The 21638-nt window shown below is 41.7% G+C and overlaps 1 protein-coding gene across 6 annotated transcripts in view; it reads left to right on the top strand.

Annotated features, from left to right (window-relative positions):
* Positions 1–21638, top strand: part of myo6a (myosin VIa) — a 111264-nt gene that overhangs the window by 67466 nt on the left and 22160 nt on the right. For 3 of the 6 annotated variants that reach the window (XM_018674644.2, XM_051071646.1, XM_051071645.1), the window contains exons 25-32: positions 1005–1155; positions 3160–3368; positions 6888–6966; positions 11770–11930; positions 13536–13574; positions 14613–14648; positions 16314–16352; positions 18295–18398. In XM_018674644.2, coding sequence (XP_018530160.1) covers positions 1005–1155; positions 3160–3368; positions 6888–6966; positions 11770–11930; positions 13536–13574; positions 14613–14648; positions 16314–16352; positions 18295–18398 — 818 coding nt within the window. The remainder of the gene's footprint in view (positions 1–1004; positions 1156–3159; positions 3369–6887; positions 6967–11769; positions 11931–13535; positions 13575–14612; positions 14649–16313; positions 16353–18294; positions 18399–21638) is intronic. The other 3 variants (XM_051071648.1, XM_051071649.1, XM_051071647.1) reach the window with 2 other exon arrangements.

The raw sequence follows: 21638 nt of genomic DNA, 5'->3' as shown, positions 1-21638 counted from the left end.
GCAGAGTGAGTGGTGGGTGAACTTATTACCCATAGACAAGATTACCAGCAGTTAACAGCTGACTGCTCCCACCCTGGTAATTAGTTAGAAGAGCTTGTGATCTTTATTTTCCACTTAAATTTCCACTTTTAAGTTGGATACATGATTGTTTATATACAGTATGTATATCAGCTTGTTTCAACACGTTAGAGAATCTCCTCCATCCTCTACTCTGAGCGACTTTCACATCCAGTTTGATCCAATCAGATTTTTTTATGGCTGCACTGTCACATCAAATAAAAAATTCAAGAGGTCTTACTCATCATTTATGCACATTCCCCCAAGAGTCAGCCTGACATATTTGTGTCTTTGGAAACTTTTAGATCTTGACTGGAATTCAGACTAATGTTTCTTCCTGGCTGCTCAGCACCATTTTATACTGAGAATAAACTCAGAATCATGTCCTCTGTGGCTCAGGTGGGAACTTCACTTCACCTTTGTGTTGGCGAATAAGAACCAAGAGGTTGCTTTGAGATATTGTGCTAAGATTATTTCATCTGCCAAACTCTGCGGTCAGTTTTGGCCTCAAAAATCCAGCTTTGGTTGGTGTATGATGATCAGATTTCTGAGAGTGAGAAGGGATCCCACATTAAAAACCACACAGTAACTATCATCCTGCAACATCACAGGATGTGGAAAATGGCTTTTTGTTGAACTGTTTCTCTTTGTTTTTCAGTATTTCTGAAATACGGGATCCACTTGCAGTCTGAACTAATAATCCCATCACTTACTTACACTGATTGTGTTTTCATGACTTCAAGTTTACAACCTTGGGCTCATTAGTAAAATGAATGTGAACTGGACCAGAACTGAAAGACAGTAATGTGTCTGTTCCTTGGTCCAGAACAAATAAAGCAGAGATGTAAAAATGACCTCAAACTCAGGATATCTCAGCCTCTGCAGCTGCAGTGTTGGTGAATATTAATAAACCTCAAAGCTCAAATCTGTGTGCGTCTGTGGTTTAGGATCGACGGGTTAGTGAAGGTGCGTAACCTGAAGAAGAGGATGGGTCGCTTCAACGAGGTGGTGGCCGGGCTGAAGGAGGGCAAACAGGAGATGAGCAGGCAGATCCAGGAGCTGGAGGCCGCCATCGACACCCTGATGGTCAAAATCAAGGTGGGTGAAACGGACACTTACCTGATCGAGCTACGTCTGCACTATCAAAGCCCTGTATTCTGTAGGTAAAGCCTGAGTTCTTCCATATCCTTCAGTGAAATCCTTTGGTTGTGCCGTCTGCTCAGACACACACATACATACCAAGAGTTTTGTTTTTAAAAATAGGATATCTGCCGTTTTGACAAAAGTGCCTCCCACTCTCTGAAGATGATGGACAGCATGAAATTAAACCACACTCCGGTGGTTTGATGGACAGGTGGTGCCTTTAAGTCTCTGCTTGACGAAATGAGAACAGATTGGATCCCCAGGATTTTTCCAAATATTGAATGATAAAAGTCCAGGTGTGAAGTTTTTATATAGGCCATATATATATATATATTTATATATACATGCCTTTCATGTGGATAGATGGCGAGATGGTCAGATTTAAGATTTGTGCCATTATGAGCAGTTTGAATCAAAGATATTTACCCAGAATGACGGATTGTCAAGACTCTTGACTGGTCATTATCATAATGCTGTTTGTTGTTGAACTGGATTAAATTGTGTGCTTTCTCTGACTTTAAGTCTGCCCCTGTTGTCTTTTGAGATAATCTTCCCTATGAATGTCATGAATCTTAAATGTCCTACACTGGATTCTTTTTGTTTGATTTCCATACCTTAGCATTGCCATTTTCTTTATCAACCCTGTCCCCTCCTTCTTCTTTTTTTAACCGGAGAGGAGTTGTTGAGGTTTGGGTCTGACAGGTTCTCACCACAGAAAACGTCGGGATTAGAAGGACAAACGCTGGTCGAGGGACTCTGAGTGTGACGCTCCTGTCACATCAATCCCCACCCTGCAGCTTTGTTGTAGAGTAACTGGCAGTTGGAGGAAAAAGGTTGTGGTGACAGCAGATGCGTATGAATATTCATCTGACATGAGACGTCAACACGCTTCCCTCCTCAGGTTTACACCGCCGCCCCGTGTGTCAGCCGTCAGATCGCGCTCTGACGACGCTTGAACATACGCTGACAGTGAACTGTGAGATCTCTGAGGACTTTTTTAAAAGCTCCACTGGAGACCAACTGAGATGTTGTAGTCTGACGCTTCAGGATCTGTCTGCAGCCCTGAAGTCCCCGTACCTCATAATAAAAACATATAAAAAGGTACTGAACTGTAGGTAGTGATTATAGATTCAGCAAGGTTAACTCTGAAGGAGGATATAAACTTGCTGAAAAAGCTCTACATATGCATGCTGCCTTTGAAAAATAAGCTTCAACATTTTTACTGGGCCGTGCTAAATCCTAATGGTTGCCAGGTGGCTGCTGAAGTGATTCTAGGTGGTTCCTACCTATTATCTTGCTCGTGTTGCTGTGTACAGGGCAACATTGTTGTGATAAATAGTTCCTACTACTCACTCACTTGACACTGTACTTCCTTGGGTTCTCAGCAATATACCTGCCATGTTTGAAGTCAATCAGATGAGGAGCTGTTGAGAAAACTGAAGGACAGACAGACAGATTCCTCCGTTTATAGTTAGATGAATGAATTAAAAACTTATGTCAAATCCAGAGTGCTGTGTGTGTATTTTCAAATAATGAAAAAGTACAAAAAGTTGGTAACAGTTAAACACAGTTAAACTTTCAGACTCTCATAAATCACTGACAAAAACATTTAATTTTTAGTGCTGGAGAAATCAAGGTGAATAGTAAATTAACAGTCAATTTTGCATTTTGACTTTTCCAGGCTTTTGACACAAAGTTGGCAAAACAAACACATCAAAACATCATCTGAACACCAGAATATTTCAGGGTTTTGTTGAACCATTTCAGGCACAATTTGCTTCTTTAAAACATCATAATTTGTGAAACAAAATTATGATAATTCAACATGTCATTCCAAAACCATGGGTGTTAATCCCTGTACAGACACACAAAGCAAACTCTGTTAAGGTTTCTTTTCATGCCGATTCTTCCCGCTGTCCAAACATCATTCTAAGCAGATTCTGTCTTTGTCTCTGTCAGAGCACCATCATGAGCCGAATCGATATCGACCACGAGTACCAGGCCCTGGTGACCCGGTCGGAGCAGCTGCTGACGGCAATGCAGAACAAGAAGAAGGAGGAGGAGGAGAGGGAGCGACTCCGACGCATCCAGGAGGAGATGGAGAGGGAGAGGAAGAGGAGGGAGGAGGATGAGCAGCGCCGCAAGCAGGAGGAGGAGGACAGGCGACTGTAAGTGGGAGGGGGTTCAGGTTGGAGTACTTGTACATTTTCGGCCTCTTAACTGAGGATGAGATGAAACATTTTTGTTTTGCTATCGCGCACGTAACCAAAAATTAAGAGGCACTTGTCAAAGTTGGTGTTTTTTGACCCGGCAAAAGCCTCTTCTCAGTGCAAACTGCTGCAGTGGACAAATACACTCATTGTCCACACATTTTTAAAGGTGCACAGTGGGGATTTACATAATGAGACTGCTGCTTTAAAAGGATTTATTTTTATAGAAGCTCTAAAGTGTTATCAGGCTGAGTTGTTGCCTTTTACATTTTCTGAACTCAGCTGACGCTCTGGTCTGTGGTGATTTACAACGAGAACAGCAGCAGAATAAGCTTTAATTCCTCAGAGGCCATCATTACAGGAGAACAATAGTCGAGGGTCACCGCCTCAGAGTTATGAGAAAAAGTTTAACAAACAATATCTGTGTCCACGCTTGATAGAAAAGTCTAATGTAAAGAAATCAGGTCAGGTTTAAATGATGCAGTTTATGTTCTGATGGTGATGCAGACAGCCCAAATCTTCACTTCATTTCCTGTCCTCCACATGTTGACACTGTGCATAAGACAGGACATGGACAAAAACACAAACATGTGATGTCACCCCGTGGACTGACACGATCGCTGCTAACACGATCCATTAATATTTTTTACACTAAAGCTCTGTGTTGAAAGTTTCAGCCTCTGTCACCTCTGATGGGTGTGGTTAGACACATGCTCTGTAGCACCTGTAACCACACCCAACAGTGACGTCATAGTGTACTGACCACACCCTGAAGTACACCTGTACATCTCAAATCAAAGTACTTGAAGTAGTTGTGCATAGACTGTCTCAGTTTTACCTCTGTGTTTGGTCTCCACCAACCCCTGAGAAAAATATCTGTCGCTCCAGCTGCGACATGTTCAACTCTTCAGCAGCTAGCTGTAGCTACAACATCTGACTGTTCCAGTGTTTGTTGTTCTTCAGGGAGCGTCTTCGTCATGGTTTCCATTTTAAACAGAGAGAAGATCATGTGATCATCACATAACAGTAAAAACCAGTTTTAAACAAAATGCAGTGCATGCTGGGGACTATGCTAATTCACAAAAAACTTAATTTCATGAGTTCAGTGAACAATTAGTATGGCATGTTCTGAAATTAGACCAAACTCCTGATGCCAAGTTATGAAAGTGAGAACCAGATGATTTAATTTAAAGTTGAGTGAATAATAAAGGAAGAGTTGATCTGATCTGATTAATCATTAGATTTTAGGAGCCTGTGACCCTCAGAGGATTAGCAGTCTAACTAATGGATGGATGGATTTTAGGAGTCTGGTATAAAGTAAACACGATTAATCTTTGAAAATTGGGTTTTTATTCCACAACCAAAGAACAGAACCTTCTCTTATTTTAGAGATTAGAGATGAAGATAGAAAATCATCAGGTTTGGTTTTATTGAGGAAAGAAGCAGAAACAACCACCAAAGTTTTTTCTACTGTAAGCCGATGTTTTTACAGTACATTTTAACTTTATTTTGTTTTATTGATTAACTCTTCTGAATTGACTTCAGAATGCTTCAGCTGCAAGGTCACTGCTGCATTTCTACATCCATCTACAACCGTGTACAGTTAAGAATGAAGGGAATCTGTCACGTATTTCTGTCGACAGCCTTTTTCTCAGGTACCCAGCTATCCTTGGCGTGTCGCCCTCTGTTTCCTTAATGACACCATGTAAGTGCCTGATGAGGTTTTGAATTCATCACACGCCGCGCACAGTTACACGGAAAATTTCATTTCCTGCCCAGATTGTGGCAGGCATATTCTTCACTCAGCTCTGACCCCCACAGTCCTCCCCACCTCCAATCGTATGGAAAGTCTCCTAGGAGGACTGATGGGGGCCATTGTGTTCGTCACAAACCACTACCCGCTAATATAAGACATTAGAGACGACAGCCCAAATTTTATGGCCCACTTTCCCCTCTCCCTTTACTCTCCTCCTCTGGCAAGTTATGAACTCCCAAGATTCACCTGCAGGTCACAGACTGAAGGTCATGAAAGCCGGAGAGTGTCGGCACTCTGAACCACGTCGGCACTCTGAACCGCGTCGGAAAACCTTGATAAAGTCACTGACCCTGTAATACCATGTTTTATAGGATTTCCCCTTTCATCATAGATCCAGCACAGCTTTAATCCAAACATTATTTATAAGGATGTGTTAAAGCCTGCCTGTCGATAGAAATTTCTCCCAGCGGGCTCCACTTCTGCTGCTTTAAATCCTTTAAACATTGTGACTAGAGAGCACAGTGTTTTTCTGTCTTTCAGGCATTTGGCTGTTTCTATTTAGAGCAGTTTGCAGTTTGTGCAGCAGCAGAACAACCTTCAATTCCTGGATGACCAGAGAGTACGAGCAGGCAGTAGTACAGAGAGCAGAGGTCAGAGCTTTAGTGCTCTGATAGTTTCCTGTGAGTGCAGAACAAAAATAAAAAGGCAAAGAGCAAGAGAATAAATAACAGTTTAAGATCAACTGAAACACACACAGGAGAATATTTCCTCTTCTGTTTATTTGTTTTGATGCATTTGTTGGGTTTTTCATGTGGAAACAAATTCTAACAAATCCAACGAGTTCAAACAGTTAGTGGATTATTTGTTTAGTAGTTTGACAGAAAATTAATCTGCAGCTATTTTCATATCTGATTAATTGTTTGTCACTTTTCAGTTATAAAATGCAACTTTAAACGCATTAAGGGAGAATTTGAACATGCTGTCATGTTCATTTTAAGACTTTGTTTTGTCAGACAGAGGTTTGACAGCTGTGTAATTAGATGAGTTTGTCATTTATCACTTTGAGTTCATGTGTTCATGTGTCAGATGCATCCTCACAAATCCTTCTTTTTCTCATCTGAAGAAAAAAAATACAAATAACATGATGGAGGCTGTAATGTGTGCTTTCTGTCTGATCCACATGAGAACAGAGTAAACCACGATGAAGACAGGTCTGTACTTCAGACACTTCCTGCACCCAAACCTGACACCTGTAGAGGAACAGGATTAAACTTGACATAATAATCATCATATATCGACTTGAAGTTTGTAAAATCAGACTTTAAAAAAAGAGCAGCCAAAGATCTGAATATGTTGAAATAAAGAGCACGGACACACAGTGTTTTAGCAGGAAAACTGTTGTAAGGCGACCAGATGAAACTTTAAAACTTACTTTGAGTTGTATGAATTGTAAATTCCTGATGAAGCGATATATTCACTTCAACGATCTGTTTCTCTCTCTCTCTCTTTTCTTTCTTTATCTCCTGCTGTTTCTATTTTTCTCACAACTTTATCTTCCTGTCTTATTCTCCTTCACTGCTCCCTTATACATGTCCATCTGTCCCTTCCTCTCTCTTGTCTTTCTCTCTCATTTGTCACCTTTCTTTTATCTTTCCATCCGTCTCTCTCTGTACATCTGTACTTTTGTCTCTCCTCTCTTTCTTTCTTTTTCCTCTCATCAGGAAAGCGGAGATGGAGCTGAAGAGGAAGCAGGAAGAGGAGGAGAGGAAGAGGAGGGAGGAGGAGGAGAGGAGGCTTCAGGTGGGTGTTTGGTGTGTCGCTGCAGGCGTCCAGCAGACAGCAGTCCTCTGTTGGCCTTTGTTGTTTTAACCCAGAAGCTGTTTGGAGGTGGTTTACAGGATGGATTCATATGACGGAGTTCAAAGGCGCAAAGTAACAACTAACTGAGCAACTACAGACCATTTTATTCTAAAGTAGTAGAAGTGATTTCTAACAATAAGTCTGTTACTTTAAATAAAAAGTTAAATGACTAAAACATGAAGAAGAGTTTTGGGAAAAGGGAAAATCGAATGAGTGAGGTTTGGGTGGATGTCTGAAACCACACAACCAAAACACGACCACGATCTTTCTCTGACCTTAACTGAAGCACTGACGGAATAAAAAACTGCTCAAAAATGTACGTGGAACATCCTCTGTTCTCTGTCCAACTTCAGGAAATAGGATGGAAAAAAACCTGATTGTTCTTCCAGGTTTGACAGACGTGCAATAGATGCCATGTGTACAGAGCAGACAGAGTTAGCAGTAGTGGAATAGTAATATGGAGGAAAAGTGTTTTTAATTAAATACATAACTTATAATAGAAAGCAAATATGAAGAGTGATAAGGTAGAGAGTTTCAGGCAGAGCAGTAAAAGTGTTTGGAGTGAAGAGCAGGTTTGATAAAACTTCAGCTCTGTTTGCTATAAGAGGAGCTTTTCTAATCACAGACTGTTATTCCACAGTGGAATGAAATTTGCTTAAACCACAGGTGCTATCATCATTTTCTGACTCAACACAATTTGAAACACGCACCTGAACTGAAAAACCTCACTGCTCAGATCCATCACTGCCTCCATTCTTCAACACAGGAGCAGGATCAGTAATTTCATCTGAATGAAGAATAATAAAGAGTTGAATGTGTTTTACCTAAATATGATCATTTGTCTGCTGCACACACTGATTCAGTTTTAACCTTCACATGTCACATTCATGTGAATCATAAATTCCTGCAGATCACTGGATGACATTAGCTCAGTTTAAACACCAGTGGGATTTTGGGTCACCGTGAGCAGAAAGTGATGTGAGTGAAAACAGAACAAGTGTTGTGGTATCCCTGCGTCTGTGTCCACGTCCCCACAGATTTGCGGGACGAGCGAATCGAAGTCCCCAAATCCCTCCTGTGCAGCTCTACTTTTCTCTAATCCATTTCTAGCTGTTCTGGCAGGAACATGGCCACACTTTATCTCTCTCCATCACCCTCTCTAATGGCCCTCTCTGTCATTGTGTGTCTGTGTGAGTGTCTGGTTTTATGCCTGTGAAGTGAAGACGTTTCGTGCAGTTGTTTCTTGGGCAGAATTTAGGTTTAAGATTAACATCAGAGTTAGGATTAGGTTTAGGTTAAAGTAAACATAAAGGATAAGAGTTAAACAAGTGAAGAAATCAGACAGCATGATGAGATTATTTCATCTGTTTGCAACACAAATGAACTTGTTTGAAGTGTTGTTTTTACTGATACCAGAGCAGCAATCCACTGTGAGAAACAGGCTCTGTGTGTTAGTCCCTGGAAAACAAAAAATCAAGTTCATCTACATGTAGAACAGTTGAAATCATTGAAATAATTTCACTGAATGGAGTGAGCTAACAAAGCTCCTCTGAGGCACCATCCAGTCTCATTTCCCCTCCTCTGTATGAACTGCTCCAGAGGAGAATCAGACAGTTATGAAACAGAAAAACGTACTGTGACTACAGCAGCAGCTGTTTTTAGGCAGACACACAGATGAACTTTGCTGTGCCACTTTCTGTGAAAGTGAAAGTTATTAAGTGCACCTGCAGTATCTGTCTGTGTATTTTAAGGGTCAGTTAACCCAAACTGCAGTTAACCTCCAGTGGTTTCATTTGTCCACGTTCGGCGTCATACTTCCTGTGTACGTCCTCCAAAACCTGATTATTCCCCAAACTAAAACCAAGAAGAAGAGTAGGAGTGACAAAATACATGAACCCTAACCCTGATTGGTTTTTTGTTCACTACATAAAGCATGACACTCATAATTCAATAAGTCAGACACTCAAATAAAACGTGGGAGGGTAGATATACTGCACTGTTGAGTAAATATGGAGGCGTTCTGTGGATTATTCAGAGTAGCGGGGACTCTGTATTTTATTGTGGTGGAGGCAGAGATGGATATCTCTATAAAACCACAGCTGTCTGCATGGATAAACACCGCTGGAGATGAGAATTTTTGTTCCTCTGTAATATGAGGTGAACCGACCCTTTAAGAACATGCACACCTGGCTGTGTTCATGTATACGCCGAGCTGGTTAAATATTTATGGTATGAAACACCTGTAAGCTGTGGGTTTGTGGTCGTGTCTTCACACACACATGCATCAGAGTAATACAGATGCATCAGTCGCCAACACATTTCTTTGTCTGTCTGTGTGTGTGACAGAGAGATAGTGGGTTTCACGGTTCACAGGGTTTTATGTTTATCATCCAGCGTGTCTCCGTCCGGCCCATCTGTTGCCGTTGCGGTTGGTTCCTCTGGTTCCCCCGGGCGTCGACCTGGCCCGGATCAAGTGCAGATTTTAGCAGCGAGTGGCGGCCGCACAGATCAAAGCTGCTGGCCGGGGGCCCGGAGCCCCAGGCTGGGTTACCCAAAAATCTCCTGCACTTCCATCAGCTCAGAGCTGTTGGTCTTCTCAGCACGTTCGCTCTCCTCTAAATATTCATGAGTCCCTCTGCAGACTCTAACAGGGCTCAGGATTTAAGGAGAGGAGGTGACGACAGTCGCACGGTGAAATTTTTTTTGAGTTTTATTTCTCTCTTCATCCATACGTTCATAGTTATGATCCAAACTATGATGTGAAACATTTAAAAATGACATTTACAGCCATTAGATTACTCTGGGTGTAGAATGAAAGCTGATAACTGTGAACCCGCCGGTCGTACACCATCAGTCTAAAGATGAAGTCAGTGGAACAGACGTGATTCTGCTGCTGCATCAGTCGATCCATCACGGTCGCTAACCAGCTCTGATCCATGATAGTAATACTGTCAGTCCAGGGACTCGCTTCACAACGGTGATTTGCAAACACAGCTTACATACAGATCTCAATCTGCAGTCGCTCTGTGGTCAGAGATAAGTTCGTGCCTCATATGAGTGTCTCACATGTTCTTGGAATGACAGAAACTCTGTAAAACAGAGGAGGAAGTCGTTCTTGGTCAAAAACACACGTTCTCAAAAGCTGCTGATGAAAAACACCTGAAACAATCACAACAATCATCCAGAAAGAAAATCTCAACTCAGTATTTTACTGTAGAATTTCCATTAAAGCACAGGCATGATCTGCTGGCTTCATAAAATCTTCAAACCTCTGTCTTCTGATGAAGCACAGCCTGAAACAGTCAGAACACATAAACTGAAAGTAACTGCTTAATAACTTACAAGGAACATACACAGTTTGTCTTAATGTGAAAAGAAAGATAAAAAGGCACTCACCAGCTCAGGAAATCCACAACACAACAGAGTCAGGGACTGTTAAAGAAAGTCATCCTGAACTTTAGAACAAACCTAGAACAACCACCAGGTACAGATATGATCCTCTCTCCTCAGGTCCAGTTATGATCCGGTCTTTATACAAACTGTGACTTTAGGCACCAGTTTAACCCACTGAGATGAACTGTTGAGGACTGAGAGCACAAACACTGTGATGGAGAAAAGGACAATGAACATTAAAAGTGTCTATAAGAAGAATTCCTCAGTGTTTGATGTAAAGATGAACCCCGGTCGTGTCCTTCCTGAGTCGGTCAAGGAGCCGTTTGACTTATGAAAGTAGTTTCATGAAGAAAGGTGGGAACAGGAGCATTAATCATCGGGTGTAGCCCCTCCCTTCACTCGCTGTCCCTCGTTCCTTCTTTAATGAGCAGGACAGAGGAGATGAAACCCCCCCCTCACCCCCCCTCCGGCTGCAGCTCCTGACCTGCTCTGTTTGCAGGAGGGTTGAAGGGCGTCGGTGTGTTCGTGCCCGTGCATCGATTGGGAGTTTTCTGCCTCTGAATACCAACAAGTCACCGGGTCCACTGGCCCTGCATCTTTTCAGTCAGTGTATCGATAGCTGTAAGGCTGCAGCTGATTATTGCTTTCATTATTGATCAATCTATCAAAGATTTTTCAGTTTATTCAGTCCATCATCCAGTCTGTGAAATGTCAAAAAATAGTGGAAAATGCCATCAGCTGCCATCAGCTGCCATCAAAGTCGCTGCTGAAATGGAATTTACTCAAATTTGGCTCAAACATTTTCTTGGACTCGAGGATGAAATGATTAGAATTTGGTGGTTAAAGGTCAAAAGTCAACTGTGGCCTCATAAAACATGTTTATGGCTGTAACTCAAGGATTCACACACTAATTAACTACAACTGGACTGGTTGGTGGAGGCATACGACCTCCAGGTGGTGACTTTAGTTTCTGATTGAATTGAAATTCAGTGCAGGTTGAATGCAGTGACTTGCAGATTTCAGACCATTCACTCTCACAAAAAATGTTCAATATGTTTGAAAATGAAAGAGTCTGATGTCCTGAAACCAGGTCTTTCAAGTGAATGTAGCAGAAGGTGCCGCCTGTGATTTACTGGATCTGGCAGACAGTTTAAATCTGCAGATGGTAGAAAACTCTGGGGAGTCAAAAACTGAACTGGCAGTTAACTCCGACACGTCTACACATGAACATATGTTTACTGCAGCGCAGATGCTCCAGGTGGGCAGGCAGTGAGCAGGTTCTCAAGGAGAACTGGCAGAAATGTAAACTGCTGTGTGTGTGTGTGTGTGTGTGTGTGTGTGTGTGTTCAGATGGAGATGGAGCTGCAGCTGCAGGCGGAGCGGGAGGAGGAGGCGGCTCGGCAGGCCGTCCTGGAGCAGGAGAGGAGGGACAGGGAGCTGGCGCTGAGGATCGCCCAGAGCGAGGCTGAGCTCATCCCAGAGGAGGTTCAGATCGACTCGGGCCTGCGCAGGTAACACACCTGCTGTGTGTGTGTGTCTGTAACATCATCAGTGTGTCACAGACAGTCATCTCATTTTCTCTTTGGACCTTGTAATACTTCAACATTGAAGGTGTAGCAGTGAGTAGGAAGATTAGATTAAACAGACCTTTGTCACTTGAAGCTAATGGAGGTCTGAAGGACGCTCAAGCACAAAATGTGTTTAAAAAGGGAAGAAACACTATTAGCTTTGGTTAAAGCCATCAACCAATAAAGTTACTGTACTGAGAAATTGTTTCAGCCCAACCAAAAAAGAAAGTGTGGCTGGTTCTCAGCCTGCAACATGATTCTGAGAGGTCACAGGATTATGAACAGGGAAGGACAGAAAGACGGAAAATTAGATTTCTGCTTCACAAAAGTCACAAAACTTTTCTCTAACCTTCGATAGTTTTACCTCCACAGGTCTCTATTATTAAAATGAAACAATTTAAAAGCTAAGACTGGGATTTATTACATCTCTGGTTTCAGTTTTATAGCTCCAACCATCACTTCTGTTTTATCAGATTTTATTTTACTCATCAAAGTCGCTGTTGAAGTAGCAGCCAGACAGTGAGACAGGTTGTAAACAAACCTCCAGGTGAGACAAAGGAGGAAACAAAGACAAAGACAGTAAAATGAGTTTCCCTGTGTAATGAAGGATTATTACAGTTTGACCTCCAGATAAAGTGGTTGGTTTCTCTATCACCTGTCTGAGCAGCCGACTCTTCATATTTCTTAGAAATGTTGCAGCAGTTCTGAAATCTCAGAAATGTTTTAATCAATGATTTTGATGCTGAGACTTTGGAACAGAATTACTTGTAAGTTGCTTCACGAGCTGCTAAATGCTTGGAAAGACTTGGGTATGATCAAATTATACTCAGAAAGGTCACATGAGCCAACGTGTTTTTACACGATTTCCCTCCGACCTCGGTGAGTTTGACGAGATGAAAACGTTGCCTTTACAGGAGGAGATGTTTGATAATCAACCGCACTCCCTCTGAATGCCAACCAGACTCTACTCAACTCAACTTTAATTAAATCTCATGCAGTAATTAAAACACATCTGGATCATCGTCTGCAACGAGAACTTTATGGAAGACTTTTTTTGCTCTCCAAATGAACCTGGCTGCGCTCACACAGTCCAGGATGTTCAGTCAGGGTTCAGTCTGTTCAGGTTAGGGCTTCAGGTTTCCAGGAGGCTGACAGGACAGAGTCTAAGTAATTATTCAAAAGGAGCTGATATGATACTCTACTCAGAGTATGTTCCCTGTGGGTTCAGTGTTCCCCTGCAGTTCAGTAAAAAACTGAAAGTTTTATGGTCCTCAAGCCCAAGCAAACCATTGATAATGCATCACAATCTGTCGGCGGTGAGGAAGATTTCCTGTTTGAGAGTTTGACGTGTTTGACTGGAAGTTTCTGTTGCTCTGTGACCGAATCTTTGCTGCTGTAGTCTTCTCCAAACCAACTTCTTCTGGGGTGGAAACTGTTGTTTAGCTCCTGTTCTGACCCTGTTCACCTGGAGAAACCACCATCTCCAGTCAATCCTGTGTTTAACCATTTTCTTCTTCTTTGTTTTCTTTTTCTTTTTTTTTCTCCCAGCAACGGCTCCTCAGTTCCATCGTCCCCAGAGAGAGCAGCGTAAGACCCTGCGATTTAACCCTTTAATTTAATCCCCAACCCACCTCCCTCTGACCTTTACAAACCGCAACCAACATCCCCTGCATGCTGTAACAATCTGCCAGCCGAGCACAGCTCTGTAACAGCTGATTCCAACTAACAGAAACACTAGATTCATAGACAGCACTTGTAGTATTTTCATTTTTTACTTTTAGTTAAAGTAGAACTTTTGTTGTTTAGATGTGACCAAAGTAATTAGCTCCACTTTTAGCACCAACGTGATTGTCATGAGTGGAAACGTGTGATCTGGGCCCGCGTTTATCAAACCTCAGAATTACAGTTTAAAATGTATCAGATGTTTCACTCTTAACTACAGCAAAGTGTAGGAGTTACCTTTAAAAGCAACTCTCAGATTAACAGGAGAGTTAAGTTCTATTAATAACTAATCATTCATTCTGGAAGGAAAGAAGAAAATAACACATTCTTCTCTTAATACTCTCAGGGTTTTGCTGCTACAGCCTGACTTGGTCTGATGGTGGCTAATGTTAGAAACTCCTAAAACCAAACTGCTGCTGGAAAGATGTACGTTAGAGAAAGACATTTCAAAGAAAGGAAAGTAAGCTGTAGTCGTGTCATTTGCATGATGAGCAGTGAGCGAGGGTAACGTCCTATGGAAAGTGTGTGTGGAACTAAACAGCTGCAGCTGCTGTTAAAAATCTACTAATCTGAATGACATATATTTAATCAGATAACACAATAGTGCTCTGATTATAATGAGCGATGCAAAACAGGATCATGTCTCAAAAGGTTCATGCTTCAGTTTCAACCCACTCAAGAGGTTTTAAGCTTAATTTAAAATGAAAATGATAAATGACTTAAATGATTTTACTCTTTTGAGTAGTTTGATAAAGGCGGGCCGTGTCCTCTGATCAGAGTTTGGAAGGTGAATCGCTTCTTGATGAGTCACAGGGGAAAGGAATCACCTTTCCTCCTCCTGATTGGTTTGTTATATTGTGCAGTGCTGCTCCATCTTATAATCCTATAATCCTCTGTTTACAGCGCTGCTGGAACCACAAAGCTCAAGAGTTTGACCATGTAGGTTTCCTCTCAACGCACCAAACACCTTCAGGACACTGTGTGACGTCAGGCCTAGATTTACATGACCTGCTATATTTAGAAAAGGCTGCAGAAATCAGATGCTCTCAGTTCAGAGATGCTTCCTGAAACATTGGAGTGCTGTGTGTGTGGTCGCAGCAGAGCGTTGGCTCGTGGGCCTCAGCCTCCCTCGCTCTTCTCTCTGCACTTAGCCCGAAGCGACCCACATACAAAGTCACTCCCAAAGCTGAAATGGATGCTTCACGTCATGAGTCAGCTGTAGTAGAGGCCACATTACACTATTACGCTCTTTGAGGATGCTGAAGAGCTGCATCGTAGCACTTAATGCACCAGGTGGTTCCAATCCACAGTCCTCTTCTTCTGGAAAGTGTTTTAATTCTTCCTGCTGCAGAGGCTCTTTTTGAAGTTACTCATTGCAAATATCACCACAGTGTTTTCATTTTCCCTCACAAACTGACTGAAACTAGTAAAAGACAGCAGACATGTAAGAAAAACATCAAGAGTAAAACCAGCTGTCTTTGACTTAGTGAGTTAATGAATCTTTAAAACAGAACAGTCAAACATGGAGAACATCAACTAAGACACAAACGCTGCTTTAAAGTCAGAAAAGGAGTGTTAGCAGTAAAAGGTTTCATTGTACCAGTTCAGTTTAAACTCAGGGATACACATTCACACACATGACCTCTCCTCTCCATCCTTCTCTCTCCTCCACCTCCCTCCCTCCAGCCTTTGTTTCCCTAATTCACTGCTTCACTTTTCTTCCTCTCTTTTTGTTGTTGTTGTTGTTGTAACCCTGTCTCCTGGAAATTACATTCATATGCTCCTTAATGGTTTTTTGTAATATGTTTTGGAGGAAAGCTAATCATGTTCACCGCCAGTGTTTTTTCCTGCGTTCTTGTACCACACCTGTTACAGACGGTGGTCAGGACGTAATGAGAGAGTACAACAGTGATGGAGTCTAACTCTGTACATACTAATACAGCTCTCAGGTATTTGTATTTAATGCCTCCGAGGTAAAGTTAGACCATTTCACTACACTACATTTATTTTTTATACCTTTTCAGTTTGCTTTAGTTCATTTCCAGATTCAGCGTTTACACTAGAGCCGTCACCTTTTCATCATGACGTGAGAAAAGCATTAAATACTCAAACTGTAATGATTTGTTTGGATTGCAACAGACCATTTGAAGCAGTTTCCTTTGTGCAGCAGCATAAGGAAACTGTTAAAACTCACTTCCAGTGTGATGTATTGCTGCCCTGCTGATCCATCAGGAAACTAAAGCTGAGTTCACACGTACATGATTATTGTTTTTTCTAAACCTTTCGTCTTTTTGTCCAAATTCAAACTGAGTTTTAGGTCATTGAACATGGACCTTTTTCAAAACTTATTATATCGCTGCATTTTAATTCACCATTATAAACTCTTTATTTTTTTCCATTTTCCACTCTTTGTATTTCTTCTTCACCATCTACTTCACCTTCTTTTCTTTGCTCCTCCTTTTCTTCTCTTCCTCTTTGGTCATGTCACATCATCTGCCTACTCTGAATATTTATGTGCAGTCAGTGTTTTGTAAATTTGGTTTTAGAAAACACCACAACACATGTTGCTAACTTCTTCCACACTGGCACTGTCCTGCTTTTTAGGGAAGAAATGGCGAAGGAAATGACTGAACTTCTGGCTCGGTGGGTAGAAACCGTTCGTATAAACAGTAAATCTGTCGACCCAATCAAATCAATCGCTTAATCTCAAAACTGACCAAATTTTTGATTAAAAAAACAAACAAACTGTGTGATGAAAATAATCATCCTAAAGAGTCCAGTTGCACTGGTTAAATGTTGACTAATGGAATGATTAAAAGGGTTAATTCCCTCAGAAAAACCAGAATCATATCAGGTCCACTGTAGATGGTTTTCTTGTTTCTTTTGAGGCTTTTTCAGCTGCACTCTTATTTCTCAGTTATCCACTCAGTACAGCAGTTAAGCTGCTGCCCTGCTGACCTTTGCAGGGTGAAGTAATTTGTTGTTAAATGGCACTTTGCTGCTATTTTGTTGCTTCTCCACTTTTCTAGTGCAGATGCTCGAGCTTCTCCTCGATCTAAAAAAAAGAAACCACCTGCTTTTTAAAGCCTGTGTCTACAACCATTCTGCAGCTTTATGTTTTTTCAATTCTCTTTTTTCTGGATTACAAATTTGCTTTTGGAGATTAAAGTAAAGTTCAAAGGAAAAATTTCCCACCTGCTCCGGGGAAATGAAGAGCAAATCTTCCTCTGACACGTTTTGTGCAGAAACACTGTGATTTTCAGAGTTTATCAGTCGCTGATATCAACAGGTGAAAGTAAACCTACATTACACTGCTTCTCTGTGAGTGACGGAGCACTTTCTCATCAGATTACTGCGGCCACATGGTATTTTCCACTCGCAGTATTAGCGTGGGTGTGAATGAGTGATGTCAGTTGAAGTGATGCCAGTCTCTCCCTCAGTTCGTCTGTCTGAGGCTAATTGGCTCAGGCTGCCTCTTGCTACGCAACAAACGCGCCGCAACAGGAAGTAGGAGCAGAAGGTGACTGCAGCGCTCAGCCGCTTAGCTCGCTGCCAAAGTCACTGCGTGCTTCTGGGAACACGGTACAGCTGCCCAGGTCCAAGGCCAGCTCCCGCTAATCATGAGACGCTCAGGCACCCAATAGGATTAGAGAAGCAGCAGGGTCCCACCTCCAACTTCCTGGTGTTCTAAAAAGGGCAAATCCTGGTCACGGATTAATCAGGCCTGTCAGCAGCGTGCCAACAGCACGGCCCACAGCTGGAGAGGAACTGTACACTTTACTCTGTCAAATGGTCATTTATAATTTAACAGAGTGAGCTGCCACTCCACAGCGACTCCAGGCCCTCACACCAGAGCTGCTTTCTGACTTCCTGGCGACTGAAACAGCATGTGTTTAACCATCAAACCCTCTGTAGTTCTCTCTCTCTCTCCTTCTAACAGTGATGCTGCTAATTTCAATACACCCCCGTTTTCCTCACTTTCACCTTAACATCTGTAATGAACCTGTAGCTGCAACAAACCAGTGTTACTCATCTGTTGTATAATATCTGTGGTTCTTGTTGCTGTTACTCTGATGACTTTCAGATGGATGAAGTTTACTGGAATAGGTGATTCAGGTCGTTTCTAAACTACTTTTTAGCCTACAGCAACACCTAAAACCCAAGTATCCATGTTTTACCCAGTGTCAGTGATAGTCATCACAGACGTCCAGCAACATGCTTCTGTAGCGGGCCAAAATCTATGATGATAATAACTTGGTTCTGGTATTAATAGTATTTGTTGTTGCCGGTAGACGTTAAATTTATGGAAACAACATAGTTACTCTCATAAATTTTCACCAATCACTGGCAAATAAATATCCACAGTACGTCTATCTGACACTCTCAGTGAACTCCACCCATCTAGTTCTTCTTTATGAGTGAATGAATGCAAATGCAAATCCTTTTTGACCCAAGTTTGAAACCATGTGAATAACCCCACCCCCTGATCTCCTCATACGTTCTCTGCTGACGGGATCCAACAGTTTCCCGCTGTGGGTCTTTGTTCCTGACTTCCTGCGTCCTTCTTGTCTGTTTCCTGTATCAGAGGTCCACAGGTCCAGGCCTCCAAGGCTGCCGCCGGCGCCAAGAAGTATGAGCTGAGCAAGTGGAAGTACGCTGAGCTGCGGGACGCCATCAATACCTCATGTGGTGAGTGTCGAGGTTTAATTTGTCACCATGACATATGGGTCATCGACATGTTGACACACAATAGTCCAATCCTCGTAAACACATTAGTTACTGTCCAACAGAGTGGGTATAGACACTGCAGATCACTGTGATAGAGAATAGGTTTTACACCTTACACCTCAAGTCCAGAGTGAGATATCTATTACACCTACTGGCCACACTGATGTGGATGTTCATGGTCCCCAGGGGAAGATTTCAACAGTTTTCTCTTGTGCCATCATCAGGTCAAACTGTTCACTCAACAAACACTTAAAGTCCATGAGAAGATAACTCACCTGGGTTTTAATAAAATTTGTTGTCACTAGTCATAGTGTCCAGAGGATGAACCATAGTTAAATTGAAATATCAGAAATGAATGGGCAGATTGCCAATAATTTTCCCAAGAACATTCATGCTCCCCAGAGGATGAACCATTGAATCCTTTTTATTTCTTTCTACCACTCATGACATTTTCTCTTTATATTGTGAGTTAATAAGCAGAAACTTTTTGAGCACAATCATGCTCCCTAGTGGATAACCGACCTGAAAACCACTGTGTTCCATGCCACGGTATCAGAAAAGACAAAATGTTGGACTTCCTCAAAACTGGAAATAGTGGCTTTTCTCTAGCATCACCATCAGACCAAAATTCTCACTTGTAATTGTCCTAAGCACATTCATGTTCCCCAGAGGACAAACCTTTTTGATTTTTGACTCAAGCTAAACCTATGTGCCACCATCAGGCCTAAACATCAACATGACATTTCATAATTTAGCCAGCAGACTGTCATTAAACCTGATGACCAAATTCATGCTCCCCAGAAGAGAAAGTGGTTTGAATTTTAATGACCCCATGACCTTTCCTTCAGCTTCTCTGTTAAAACACTGTTACATTTTTATCACCCTTTATAGATAAGGCTGAAACCAGCTAAACGTGTCAGTAAGTTGTTTGTAAGTGAAGTGTTCACTCCTCTCATTCCCAGTAAATGGATGGCTTTGACAGAAATGTCTGCCACAGCTCACTTTCCACACCACTTACTTTTATTTTTGTAAAGGCTACCTCATTTTATGACCACTTCTCTCATGTGGGAGTGAATTGCTGGTCAAGCAGGACAGAGTACAACTCTTTCTAACAGAACTCTTCATGATGATAGCATAGCTGTAGCCCATTTACTGCTTTGTCAAACAAAATATGACAATACCAGGTAGCATCACAGTTACATATCGGACAGCTGCAGTCTACTTAACCTTTACACTGACATTTAAAATGATCCAGGGCAGTTTAAAGGTGCTGCTTGTAGCATTTTAGTGTTATTGAATCATTGTTATATAATTTTTAAATTATGTGCAAAAAAATGAGCCCATGGATGAGAAGATCTGTGACTTCTGAGCTCCATGCTACATTACAACTCAAAGGGCTTAGTTTTTACAGTAGTAGTAGTTATTCCAAGGTTGCTCCGTTAATTTGCAAAATGTGTGTTAACGTTTAGTTAATTTATGTCATAATAATTAATACTTCTGTACTTTCAATCACAGAAACACTTCTGCATTTTGAGAAATGCTTTTCAAGAGACATATATGAGAAGATTGATGTCACACTCATGTCTGAATCTGAAACATAATTTGAATCTACAGATGGTTAGCTTAGCTTAGCCTGAAGCCTGAAAACAGGGGTAAACAGCTATCTAACTCACAAAGGAACATGTTGTATCTTGTTTGTTTAATCTGGACTGAAGTTTAAAAATGATCATTTGGATGGACAAATGTCTTTGCCTTCTTTGACTCATTATGACTCAATGATAGAGGGAAGTTAAGGGTGAAGAGAAAAGCCAATGGGAGACTATCCTCCACTTTCCTCTTTATTCTTCTCATAATATTGAGTTTAACCTGAGAGCTCACCTGTCCTTATCCACGCAGCAGGAAGCGTGGAGGACAGGAGGGTCGACACCCGCCGGCATCACAGAAATTAATGTGTGGAGAAGTAGAGCCTGCGGGCGGCCGCATAGAAACGCACAAAAATGATTCGGTTAGCTGTTAACACGCCGCTCACCTCGCCTCCCAGACAGAGGAGGAGATCGAATACTGATGTGATCACGTCAGCCGCTCATGATGATCTGCAGCAGCCGAATAAAAGTCCAACATCACAGAGAGACGAGGGGTTGTTGACACCTGCCACATTCCAGATTATTCTGCTGTGATTTCGGCTTGGCACAGTAAATTGAAGTTGGTTTTTTTCTCACCATTTGTCTGCCTCCAAAGTAGGTTTTGTTCAGCTGACGTTACCTAAGCACTTAGTGTGCATTAAGCATCTCATTGCATGCTGTTAGCCCTCGCGCTCCAGATGATAAATTGAATGTTTTTTTTCTTTTTCTTTTTTCCACTAAAGTAATTTATCTGAATCATCCTGATGAAATGTCTTATCTTAACGCTGCCAGCTGTGTGAAATGTCTGTGTGTCTGTGTGTGTCTGCGCACGCACTGTATTGATCTGTGTTAACATACTAATGAAAGTCAGCAGGGGAAATTAACAAAAGTCGATGTGTCTGTCAGTAATGATTATATGAGGTTTAACAGTTTATCATTGACGTTTCATTGATAACAAACATTCACTGTGTGGTCAAAGGTATGTGGACACACATGATAGCGTCACCTTGGTCTGCGGTGTTTCGTGGTTTAGTTCAGGACCAATAGTGAGGAGAAATCCTAAAACTACAGCATACAATGATATTTTAGACCAGTGACTTCCAAACAGGGAGGTGGAGGTGCTTCTGCAATTACCAGGTAGTATGTGGGAAGATTGTGGAGTAGCTCAGCTGTATATTTTTATGACAGTTTCCCACCAACCTGAACCAGCTGTAACATCTAAAACCAAAAGCTGCAAGTCAGACAACCTTAAAACTCAGTTAATAAGTGAGCAGAGATGTAAAAACTGAAGGTAAAACTTATGGAAAAATGGTTGAAATGTTGAACTACTGCCATTCTGAGAACATGCTAATGTCAGAATGCTAAGATGCTAGGTGTTTCATCATAAATCAAAGTCTTGGGATGATTTAAAATTTGACCTGATGATGGCGCTAGATGAAAAGTCAGAGGACCATCAAAGTTATTACAGTTCATCCCAAGGGGAGCATGAATTTCTGTTGGTGCTTGTCATGTTGCTGCTGTTCAGAGGACCAGAGTCATCAGGGTTCATCATGTAGGAACCATGAACGTCTGTAGCAAA

The sequence above is a fragment of the Lates calcarifer genome, linkage group LG7_1 (assembly GCF_001640805.2).
Source record: "Lates calcarifer isolate ASB-BC8 linkage group LG7_1, TLL_Latcal_v3, whole genome shotgun sequence".
NCBI lineage: Eukaryota > Metazoa > Chordata > Actinopteri > Centropomidae > Lates > Lates calcarifer.
This window is presented reverse-complemented; position numbering and strand designations above follow the sequence as displayed.